At 27.4% G+C, this 12,745-nt stretch overlaps 1 protein-coding gene and 1 long non-coding RNA gene across 2 annotated transcripts; one reads left to right on the top strand and one right to left on the bottom strand.

Moving 5' to 3' along the window:
* Positions 1–954: 954 nt before the first annotated feature.
* Positions 955–1,695, bottom strand: LOC132278075 (F-box/kelch-repeat protein At3g06240-like). The gene has a single exon (XM_059779902.1). It carries the CDS (start codon positions 1,693–1,695, stop codon positions 955–957), a length of 741 nt encoding a protein of 246 aa, XP_059635885.1.
* A 2,452-nt stretch (positions 1,696–4,147) lies between these two features.
* Positions 4,148–5,597, top strand: LOC132279061 (uncharacterized). Its single transcript, XR_009471207.1, has 2 exons — positions 4,148–4,466; positions 5,308–5,597. It is a non-coding gene; the product is annotated as an uncharacterized LOC132279061 (long non-coding RNA).
* The last annotated feature ends 7,148 nt before the right edge of the window (positions 5,598–12,745 follow it).

Below are 12,745 nucleotides of genomic sequence, written 5' to 3'. Positions count from 1 at the left end.
AACAGATAGATAGATAGATAGATATATATATATATATAACAGGTAGGTTAGCTGATAAGAGTTTCTGTTTGTGTTTCATTTGGTTTATAGCTTGTTTCTGTCCTAATCAAAAGAACTGTGTTGATGTATAATAGTGGCCTGTATGTTTGTGTATAGATCAATATTTAACTACTTTATTCATGTTGACATCATTTTCTAACTCAGAATTTAACAAAAACAATGGAAGATTTTTAGCTTTGTAAATCTAATGCAGACCTATAATGTTTTGAAGGCCTTTCATGGCATTTTACAGCAGAGCTCTACAGTGGGAAAGCAGCCAGCTTCACTTTCAGAAATCTAGAACATGCCTATATATGTATAGAAGGCTAGTCAGAAGGTAAGAGGAACTTTGTGCCATTTTACTAAGAACATCATTTTAGATTTTTAAGAAAGTGAAATCCCCACTTTCTTGTATCTAACATAAATGATCAAACATAAATGATCAATGATCAATCAAGAGGCTCGGAGTATCACTACTCTTTGACTTATGGTCAAAAATAATTTATCCAACTTTAATGTTGGCCAAATATAAGTATTTGTTTTCAAATCAGTACTAGCAAGGACTAATAAGAGTATGAATTGATCCAGGTTCTAAATTATTCGATTAAATTAGTACTAAGGAATAAGCATGGTTCTTTAGCATTAGTAACGGGAATAAGTCATTGTGATTCGTGCAGTTTCAAAATCATCAAAATAGATGAAACTTAAATAAATAAAAAATCCTGGGTACCACTTCATTAAATAAATAGACACACATAAGCCCTTAAATTATATTTCTAACAGAAAATTTGAATAATAAAAAGTGCAGTAAATAACATGAAAAAAATAAAGCAAAAAGCAATTTTGATAGTCAAAAATAAAAATTTGTTTACATTCACCTTCTTTATGATCTCTTCTTCCCCTTTGGTACCCTTTCTAAAGGGCATTGTAATATTTGGGTGAAACAAGGCTGTTCAAACAAATCTCTGCCTCATGCCAAGATAGAGGAGCATTGTGAAACTGCATATATCTATAAGTTTTGTCTTGTAGATTGTACATAACAAATCTGGTACCACAAATTGCAAATAAATTTTCATCATTGTTTGAGATATCCAGAGGCTTGGAGATATAACGAGGGACGACAACAACAAATTTAGTCCAAGACTCTCTGATGCCGTATTCCTTCATCACCCAAAATTTGGCGGCAGACCCGTATCGAGATAGGATACAAAGACATCCTTTGACAACTCCAATCACACAAGATTCAAATGGCGATGCTAATATGTTATCATCAGGCAATGGAACAGTGTTGAAACTTTGGTCAGCTAAACTAAATGAAGCCATTTTGGTCCTATCACAATTGAACCAGTGGAGATTCCCATTCAGAAACACACCTGATATGGAGTCTGCAACTATGAAAGGAAAGTCTTGAATCCTTCTCCAGGAATTTGATCTGAGTGAATATAAACTCGTAATGGTTTCAGAGATTTGAACAACCTTGTAGTCATCAACCAATGCATCATAGGCAAGTCCAAGTGATGCAAAACCAAGTTTCTGAGATGGTGAGTCTGGTAACCTAATCACTTCTCTGGTTGACGGATTCACCAAGTATAGCCTAGGATGATCTTCAATAGAATAACATACCACCAACCCACGACAACAGTTGGAGATACTCATCTTCCAATTCTTATCGTTATAGTTGAAGATGTCAAACGCTCCTCCTCCTCGATCATCACATGCTTCATCGCTGCCACAAGGCGACACGAAAAGCCTGTTATAGGGAAGAATATTATTAGTATCCAAACGGGGGCGCGGATATGTAAGGACGAGATTGAACCTGCGGGGACGAGTGAGGTGAAGCGTGACAAAGTCGGGATGTGTGAACGTGGTGAGCCAAGACTTAGATACACACTTAAACCGTACAATAGATTTGACCGGTAGCCACGACAATATCTCGATTAGGGCATCGTACGGAAGTATTGGAATGATAACTCGTCTCCCTTCATGGCCATGCCCCAAATTTTCTCCTTGAATTTGAGTTTCACAGCCCTCCACAGTTTTATTTCTTTTTGCGGGTGTTCAATAATTTTTGGTAGGTTAGATATCCTTATATATATTATGCTAATTAACACTAATATATGGGATGCAATTTGGGCGGGCCAACCCGGCCCAATTCGAAAATTTTGAGACTTGGCCTTTTTAATTCACAAATCAGGTCTAATTTGGATTGGGTTTGGAATCCAATCGTATTCGGGTTGGGCTAGGGCTCGACTCGAACCCAGCCGAAAACTCAAAATTTAATTTTTTTTTTAAATATCTTTTAAATCTTTGATATATATGTACGGTGTGTGTGTGTACACGTCTTTTACCATTTTTTTTTTTCACCTTCCAATTTTTTTTTTTTTTTTCTTTTCTTCCAAATCTTTGATATATATATATATATATATGTGTGTGTGTGTGTGTGTGATTGAAGAGACTATAAATAATAATAAGAGTGAGGTGGTTGGTGCTTTTTCTCCCCCTCTCTCTCCGATTTGCTCTCCATAGGCGACGGCTAGTTGAAAATACATAAAAATTAATAATTGAATATTTTAGTGACTATGATGTTTCAAATCGAAAAAGGCACAATGTAATTGGCAAATTTGTTTGTAAGAAAAGAGAGAGAAAAAGAAAAAAATAATAATAAAAATTGAACGGGTCAGCCGTCCAGCCCGAACACACTCCTATTTAATAGGTGCCAAATCTCAATTTGAAATCTTTTAAGTGTTATTTTTGAAAATCTAAATTTATATATATGTAAAAGTAAATATAACCCATATTTTTATGGTTAGTTTTTAACTTTTTATCCTTTAATATTAGTTGATGGTACCCAAATCTTCTCCTTGTTTTACTATTTTTGAATTTTAAATTTTTTCAACACTTATATATATGTATTTATATAGAGGCCTACCAAATTCATATATATATAAAAGTAAATATAACCATATTTTTATGAAAAATAATTTTCAAGCTTAAATCTTGCCGATTTGTTCTGCCAATTAATTTTTATACTTTAATACTAGTTGTAGGTACCCAAATTTTTTTCCTTATTTTACTATTTTTGAACTTTAGATTTTTTGTCCACTTATATATAAAGTAGGAAAAGATACACGTGGTGAATGTTTTGTAACTTACAGAATTTTTATTTTCATACATATTTTTTATTATTGTTAATTTGAAGTTTGTAACAATACACCTTACAAAAAATTTAAAAATATTATAACTCTTTTTATATTAATTAATAAATATATTTTTTATATTAATAAATAAATACTAAAATATTTTAAAATTGGTGGTAGAGTTTGAGTTTTGTAATGCAATAAATTATTTTAGGTTTTTATATTAATACTAAAATATTTATTTTTTATTTTTTATTAATTAATAAAAAAAATTATTTTAATACTGAAATTGGTGGTAGAGTTTGAGTTTTGCAAAGTAATAAATTCTTTTAGGTAATTTGAATTTTATTAGATAATATTTAAAAAATTATATATATATATATATATATATATATATATATATATATAATAGTATAGATTTGAATTTTATTAGGTAATTTGTGAATTTTATTAGTTTATTTGAAATTTAGTATAATTTTAAATTTACAATAGAAATTCAATTATATTAATTTTTAACTAAATTTTAATATAGAAATTCAATTATACTCATACATTAGATTGAAATTGATATAAAAATTTATTATATCGAGTTTTTGGTTTTTTGGAAGACCCTAGGTTATATTTTATTTTCTTTAAATATATCCTTGTGTAATGTGATAGAGTTTTATAGAAAATAAAATAGGTAATTTATAGTAGATTTTTATAAAACTTATTTTATTTTATTTAAATATATCCTTGTAAAATTAGATTTTTTTATATTAAAAAACTCATAATAAATAGATAAATACATGTGTCATATGTGATAGAGTTCTCTTTTTATATTAATTAATAAATATTTTTATATTAAAAAATAAATGCCGAAATTCTTTACACTTTTATTGTAATGTTTAAGTCTTTTATATATGTGTGTGTGTGTATATATATATATATATATATATATATATATATATATATATATTAGTGGAGGGACCCACAGTTTTGTTTTAAAGTGGTCATAAGACCACGTTTGTGTTTTGGTTCTCTGTAATCTCAATTCACTCTCTCCCGCTGCCTGCTTCTATCTTCCTCTCTGTTTTATTTTTTTTTCCTTTTTCCACTTCAAGGTTTCAATCCTTGATTAATTCCTTATTTCTTAGAATTTTTAAGTGCCGTTTGCTACAAAACGGAGAGCACGGCGAACTCTAAACGTGTGTACCAGCAATTTCAGTTTTGAGCAACTTTGGGAGTCCAAAAATTGAAATCCATTTTGAGGGTTTGAGGTGAAAATTGGGAGTTTTGCTTAAAAGTGAGGTAGGGGTTCCTAATTCATGATATTCTTGCTCCCTTATGAATTATTCTTTGTTAAATATAGTTAAACATGTTTAATTTGAGATGAATGCCTCAAAAATGATTGATTTGGTTTTGTATATGGAATTCATGCTTATGTGTATATGTGGATTTATGTTAAAAGCATATTTAAATGTTGATTTTCCATGTGTATCGTGAAATTCATGAATTCTATATATATATGCTGATTTGTGTCACAAGCATACCTAAATGTTGATTTTTCTATGCCTATCATGCTAGATCTCTATTGTATGAAAGCATGTGGTAGTTTTACTTGAAACTTTTGTGAATCATGTTATATTAATTAAGTGGAGTTAGTTATGGAATGATGAACTTGGACATGGCATGATACATCCATGCACTACCATTGGGCATAAAATGGGATTAATGTGATTTGAAATGAAAAAGGGGAATTTTGGGAAGAAGTTTTGATTAAAATGGTTTTGAAAAAACCCGGTCACCGCGGGGTTATCAAAGGGGCTGTGTGTTAATATAACCTAGAGAGAATTAGGGAGATTGCCCTAGCGTGGTTGAGCTAGTTGGGCCCAAAATGACGCCGCGGGGGTACCAAGGGTCAGGGACACTAACCAATCCTTCTCTCGTGTCACTACGGGGTCACCAAATGGTGGGTTATATTAACAGTTTGAAAGTGATGGATTTGAATGTTAAAAATGGGGAGTGATATCGACATGCATTGCATTTCATAGCATCATATTGTGTATGCTGAGATTGGATTTAATGTTGTACTTTCTCGACATAGTATGACCCTGATTCCTATTGTCCTATTCCTTGTTTGGATTCACAGGGATACAAGAGTTGTGTCTTAGGCACTACCTACTGAGCAATTTTGCTCACCCATTTTATTTAACATTTTTTTTTTATGAAACGGGAAAGAAGTGGCGGATAACATTCTACCACAGACTTAGTATGGATTAGGAGCTTATTTTATTGTTTTTGTACTTATGTTGTAAAACATGGACACTTGATATTAATCTTGTATTTTGGGATTGTAATTATGATATCTGAATGATATAGTATGTGGTTGTACCACCATGGAATGTATTATATGTTTATTGTGTTGGGACGGATTAAAAATGCATTTAAATAGATTGTTGTAGGACGATTTTTAGCAGAGGTCATGCCGAATTTTTTTTTTTTTTGACATCATTTAGAGTTGTTACATTTATATTTTATTTATATGCATTATTATATTATTATATATTTTCTTTAAATATATCATTTTCTGATGTGATAGAGTTTCAAAGAAAATAAAGTAGGCAATTTGTGAGAAATTTTATAGAAATTATTTTATTTTGTTTATATCCTTGTCTAATTAGATTTCCTTTTATTAAAAAGCTAATAATAAATAAATAAATACAGGTTATATGTGAATGAGTTTTTTTAAAAATAAGATAGTTAATTTGTGGTAGAGTTTAGGTAATTTGTGTTAGAGTTTTATAGAAATTCTTTAACTATATCATTCTCTGATGTGATAGAGTTTTATTTTAAATAAAATAGATAATTTGTGGTATAATTTTATATAAATTATTTATTTTCTTTAAATATATATATCCTTATCTAATTAAATTTTCTTTTATTAAAAATTTCATAATAAAAGTTAATTTATGGTAAAGTTTAGAAAAATTATTTTATTTTTTATATCATTTGTTAAATATTTTTTATATTAATAATTCTTGTCTAGTTATATTTTCTTTTATTAAAAAACTAATAATAAATAGATAAATAAATAATTTGTGTGAGAGTTTTATATAAACACTTTTTAAAAATTATTTTATTTTCTTTAAATATATTCTTGTCTAATTATATTTCCTTTTATTAAAAAATTCATAATAAATAGATAAATACAGGTTATATTTAATAGAGTTTTAAAGAAATTAAAATAAATAATTTATGATAGAGTTTTATAGAAATTATTTTATTTTTTGTAAAAATAATCACAATAAATAGATAAATATAGTTTATATGTGATAGAGTTTTATAGAAAATAAAATAGTTAATTTGAGGTAGAGTTTTATATAAATTATTTTATTTTTTTAAATATACTTATCTAATTAGATTTTATTTTATAAAAAAACTCTTAATTAATAGATAATGTGATAGAGTTTAATAGAAAATAAAATAGTTAATTTGTGGTAGATTTTATAGAAATTTTTTAATTTTTTTTAAATATATTCTTGTTTTATTATATTTTTTTATTAAAAAAACTCTTAATAAATAGATAAATAGGTAATATGTGTTAGAGTTTTGTATAAAATCTTTTAAAAACCCTTTTTATATGAATTAATAAATATTTTATATATTAATAATTCTGGTCTAATTAGATTACCTTTTATTATAAAAAAAAAAACCTCATAATAAAAAAAAAAATTGTGGTAGAGTTTTAGAAAAATTATTTTATTTTTTAAATAAAGTAAAAAAATATTATTTATATTAATAATTCTTGTCTAATTATATTTTATTTAATTAAAAACTCATACTAAATAAATAAATAGGTATTGTGTTAGAGTTGAATAAAAACTCTTTTGAAAACTCTTTTCATATCAATTAATAAATATTTTTTATATTAATAATTCTTATATAATTAGATTTTATTTTATTAAAAAAATTATAATAAATAGATAAATAGGTAATTTGTGTTACAATTTTATGGAAAATATTTTAAAACATCTTTTTATATCCATTAATAAATAATTTTTTATATTAATAATAGTTGTCTAATTAGATTTCCTTTTATTAAAAAACTCATAATAAATAGACAAATAAGTAATTTGTATTAGAGTTTTATAGAAACTCTTTAAATATATCTTTGTTTAGTGTGATATAGTTTTATTGAAAATAAAACAGGTAATTTGTAATAGAATTTTATAAAAATTATTTTAATTTTTTTACATATGTCCTTGTCTAATTAGATTTCATTTTATTAAAAAACTCACAATGTGGCATAATTTTATAAAAGAGTTAATTTCACTGACACCCCCTCAAGTTTGGTCAAATATCATCCTTAAACATCTTTTGAAAATAATTATCACTCACATTACAAATTTTTGTTCCGTTTTTTACTCACACTCCAACAGTTAGTTGAATAGTTCTGACACGATATAAAATGACGTAAATACCCTTTGACTTTGCCAAAACAACTCTTTTGCCTAAACAATTGGATTAAAATACTAAAATATCCCTAAAATTTTATAAATTTACAAATTATATAGATATACCAGATATATATAGACACGTATATATATTTCTGGAAACCCAAATGAAGAACAATCTTGATTTGATATGTAATCAGTTTAAACAAAGTGAAGAAAAGAAAGAATATCAACTCTTTTGATCCGTTATCAGTTTTTTAAAATGTCTTTCTTTCTCTCAGTTTTCTAGAAATTTAGATTATTAATTTATGGAGACCTAAATGAAGAACAATCTTGATTTGTGGGTTTTCAACTATATAAACTAGAAAAAAAAATGTTATGCTCTGCATTATGCTTGAATTTTGATGGAATTTGGTCTAATTGTAGTATTTGTTTTTGCCAAGAACAACAATCACTCTGTGTGGTGAAAGAGGAGGAGAGATTGGGATGGGTGTTGGGATTGGGATTAGGATTTGTGTGAGTGGCGGCGGTGACGATCGGTGATGGGTTGGGATTGTGTAGGCGGCGACGGCGATGGCGGATGTTTATGTTGGTGGCGGGGCGGAGTAAATGTCTCTGTATGTGTGTGTGTGTGTGTATGTCTTTGTGTGTAATGTGTGTATACACGGATCTAAGGCGCAAACCATGGAATTAGGAATTGTAAGACTTCACAACAGCCAAGCACTGCTCATCTTTAGCCCACCTTGCGTCTAAAGTTTGAGTGATCTCTCACCAACTAAAATGTTCATTCCCGCTCTGTGTGTGTGTGTGTGTATATATATATCATACATACATATAAATATAAATATAAATATATGATATATCTATAATTGTAAATTTGTAGTGTATTTAGAGGTATTGTAGTCTTTTTATTTATTTATTTATTTTTTTATGTTAAGAGCACTTTTGACTAAGTTAAATCGTATTTAGGGGCAAAATTGTCTTTTATATATTTTTAACGGAAAGTGTGATGGGAAAGTGACAACAGACTTAAGTGATCGAAAGATGTTTGAGGGTGATATTTGGCCAAACCTGAGGGGGTGTCAGTGAAATTAATCATTTAGAAAAAATAGGTAATTTGTGATAGAGTTTTATAGAAAATATTTTATTTTCTTTAAATATATTCTTATCTAATTAGATTTTATTTTATTAAGAAACTCATAATAAAAGCTAATTTGTGGTAGAGTTTTAGAAATTTTATTTTATTTTATATATCAATTAATAAATATTTTTTTATATTAATAATTCTTATCTAATTAGATTTCTTTTATTAAAAATTTCATAATAATAAATAGATAAATGGGTTAATTTGAATTTTATTAGCTAGATTTTAGAGTTAGCTAATTTGTGGTAGATTTTATAGAAATTTTTTATTTTCTTTAAATATATTCTTGTTTAATTATATTTTCATTTATTAAAAAACTCATAATAAATAGATAAATAGGTAATATACGTTAGAGTTTTATATAAAATCTTTTTAAAACCCTTTTTATATGAATTAATAAATATTTTTATATATTAATAATTATTGTCTAATTAGATTACCTTTTATAAAAAATAAAAAAAAAACTTATAATAAAAGGTAATTTGTGGTAGAGTTTTAGAAAAATTATTTTATTTTTTGTATCAATTAAAAATATTTTCTATATTAATAATTCTTCCCTAATTAGATTTTATTTTATTAAAAAACTCATAATAAATAAATAAATAGTTAATTTGTGTTAGAGTTTAATATAAACTCTTTTTATATCAATTAACAAATATTTTTATATTAATAATTTTTGTTTAATTAGATTTTCTTTTATTAAAATCTCATAATAAATATATAAATAGGTAATTTGTGTTAGAGTTTTATTGAAACTCTTTTAAAACCTTTTTTTTTTATATCAATTAATAAATAATTTTTTATATTAATAATACTTGTCTAATTAGATTTCCTTTTATTAAAAAACTCATAATAAATAGATAAATAGGTAATTTGTGTTAGAGTTTTATAGGAACTCTTTAAATATATCTTTAGCTAGTGTGATAAAGTTTTATTGAAAATAAAATAGGTAATTTGTGATACAGTTTTATATAAATTATTTTATTTTCTTTAAATATATCCTTGTATAATTAGATTTTATTTTATTAAGAAACTCATAATAAAAACTAATTTGTGTTAGAGTTTTTGAAAAATTATTTTATTTTATATATCAATTAATAAATATTTTTTATATCAATAATTATTGTCTAATTAGATTTTCTTTTAATAAAAAAATTATAATAATAAATAGATAAATAGGTTAATTTGAATTTTAATAGGTAGATTTTAGAGTTTTTATTTATTTATATATATATATATATATATATATATATATATAAACTCTTTTTAATATCAATTAATAAATATTTTTTATATAAATAAATAAATACTTAAATACTGAAACTCTTTGTACATTTAATAATAGTATAGATATAGATGAAAACTCTTTTTATAAAGAGTTTCTGTATTTTATTCTGGAATTCTGAATTTCTCGAATTCTCAATTTCTGTACCCCATCCTCCTTTCTCCATGCCTTTATTTATAGGCTTCTTGGATTAATAAGATGATAACATGTGTCCTCTCCTGATCATAACTAGGCGGGCCGGTTATATTATGATAATTAACCATAAAAAATAACTATTCTTTTTATATTAATTAATAAATATTTTATTGAAACTATTTTTATATCAATTAAAAAATATTTTTTTATATAAATAAATAAATACTGAAATACTGAAAGACAAAAAGTCTTTGCACATTTAATAATAGTATAAATATAGATATAGATTGACATTATGATATTAGTGTGGAGAGATATATAGAGAGAGAGGGGCTTAACCCATTGAAAAAGAAAAAAAGGAAAAAAAGAAAAAATAGGGGTTGACCCGGACAACCTGATCGGACTGAAAATATTTGGATTGGAACCCGAATTCGAGTTATCTCGGACTAGCCCAACCCAACCCGAAACCGGGTTGAGACTGGGCTCGGATTGGACTGAGTTGGGCCAACCCAAGTTGCACCCTCTATATATTATATACGGAGTACTTCTTTTCATATACTTCATTATTAATGAAATTCCTTTTAATGGAAGGATTCTTTTTGTTAGGTACTACTATAATCGCATTATAAATTTTCCCTCGGGTTTCATTTCTAATTAATTCTGAAGCAATGGTACAATTGTTGATCCATACGGAACAAAATTCAAGTTCTGTTGTAATGGTCTTTTAGGCTTGGGGCATTGGAGATCATATGAATGGTTATGTCGTATTTTTAATTGTTTTTTTTTCTATATATATATATATATATATATATTTAAGACTATTTCCTTTGTGCTTCCTTAGCTTTTAGCATCACCATGCACATCATTCCCTGATCTTTTAATTCATTCTGTTTTAAATTATTTGGAAAGAGATTGAGCATATTCTTCTCAGCTTATAGAGAAATACAAGATTGATTAGTTCTTTTTTCTTTTCTTTTTTTTTCCCCGGTAAATACAAGATTGATTAGTTTGTTCAAGTAATTCAGAGGTTTGCGCTTTGCTATCTGTTGGTGGTGCGCTTGCTTCCTCTGTGTCTTTTTGTATGGAGGTCGTGTGTTGCCTTCGGGCTTTTTGATTGGGCCTAAGTGCCCTGTTTGTTGTTGTTTTGTTTTTGGGCTGCCTGTTTTGGGTAGCCTGTGTATTGTTTTCTTTTGTGTTGGAATAAATTGATTTACCCAAAAAAAAAATTCAGAGGTTCGAGGGCTAAATTGATCAGCTGTCATGGTAAAGGATTTGAGATGATTAATTAGAGGTTTTAGCTAATGGAGTTTATGTTTGAAGAATTGTCATCATTAATTATCTGTGAAATACTCCCTTCGTTGCAAAATATACAGTAATTGTTTGTAGTCAATTGGGCACCCATGGCCACAACCATGAGTCCTGGACCTGACAATATGCCTTTTCCAGTTCCTACCGCGCTGTGGGTACTGTCTTGTTTGGGTCATGCCCATTTTTGGTCTTGTGATAAAATTAACATCTACCTTTAGGTTGGGCCGAAATTAATCTTTCCATTAAATTAGGAAATAATTCAGCCCGAATAAGTCTTTGGGTTCTTAATGTGTTCTAGAGTTTCTTCCCCTTCTCCTATTTATTTATTTATTTATTTATTATTATTATTATTATTATTATTTTTTAACATTTGCTTTGACGACAACTCATATTATTTTGTGATGTCAGTTGTCATATAATCCATGAAACATATCATGAAAATCATGGGATGATACATTATTGATTTTAGAGACCTCGTCATTATCATTACAATAAAAAAGTATGTGGGGGTGTATGTGTAAAAAGAAGAGTGGGAATATTGCCTTCAAATGGTTGATTATTGTTTCTTTACACTTGATAGGATTTACTAAATTAAGAATAGTCAAATTTAGACTCATTTAATGACATATTTAAAATGTCTGCACGATACAAAAAATTGTTGTGTGAGTGGTGAGCAAATTTCTTGCCAATAAAATAAAAACAATAATAATAAAAAATAAAAATAAATAAATAAAGTTAGGGCGCCTAGATAGGGAATGGGGTTGAGTGGCCACCTAACCACTACAATAGACATATACATAATATTTCAACACTTCCCGCAAACTTAAGACAGGTTTTTGGAAGCCAATTTGAGTTTGAAGACGAAATCTTGAAAACAATGTGAATCGAAAAAGCATCCTAAAAGTTAGAATAATGCCGAGAAAGGCTAGAACAAAGGCAAGAAATGCCGGATCAACGTCGAGAAATGGCCGAAATTACGCCAGTCTTCAACAACTATTCCGGATTTGAGCTGGCCATCAACAAGGAAAAAAACAATGCTACCAAACACACCAACAATTACAACAAATCAAAGGACGAAACAAGGCAAGAAAAATTGACTTTTTCCTCCAAATATGTTGCTAAACAAACACTGGCAGCAACAAGATAAAAATAGCACCCAAAACCCTTTAGCAACATTCACCTTGAACGCCGCCGAGCATGGGACAAATGAAGGCTTTAAATTTAGGACATGAAAAAAAATAATAATAAAAATTAAAAATTA

This window comes from Cornus florida, unplaced genomic scaffold, assembly GCF_030987335.1.
Source record: "Cornus florida cultivar Cherokee Brave unplaced genomic scaffold, ASM3098733v1 CherokeeBrave_3.0.0_Hap2_Chr10, whole genome shotgun sequence".
Lineage (NCBI taxonomy): Eukaryota > Viridiplantae > Streptophyta > Magnoliopsida > Cornales > Cornaceae > Cornus > Cornus florida.
The sequence above is the reverse complement of the archived record's forward strand: the minus strand, read 5'-3'. Positions and strand labels throughout refer to the sequence as shown.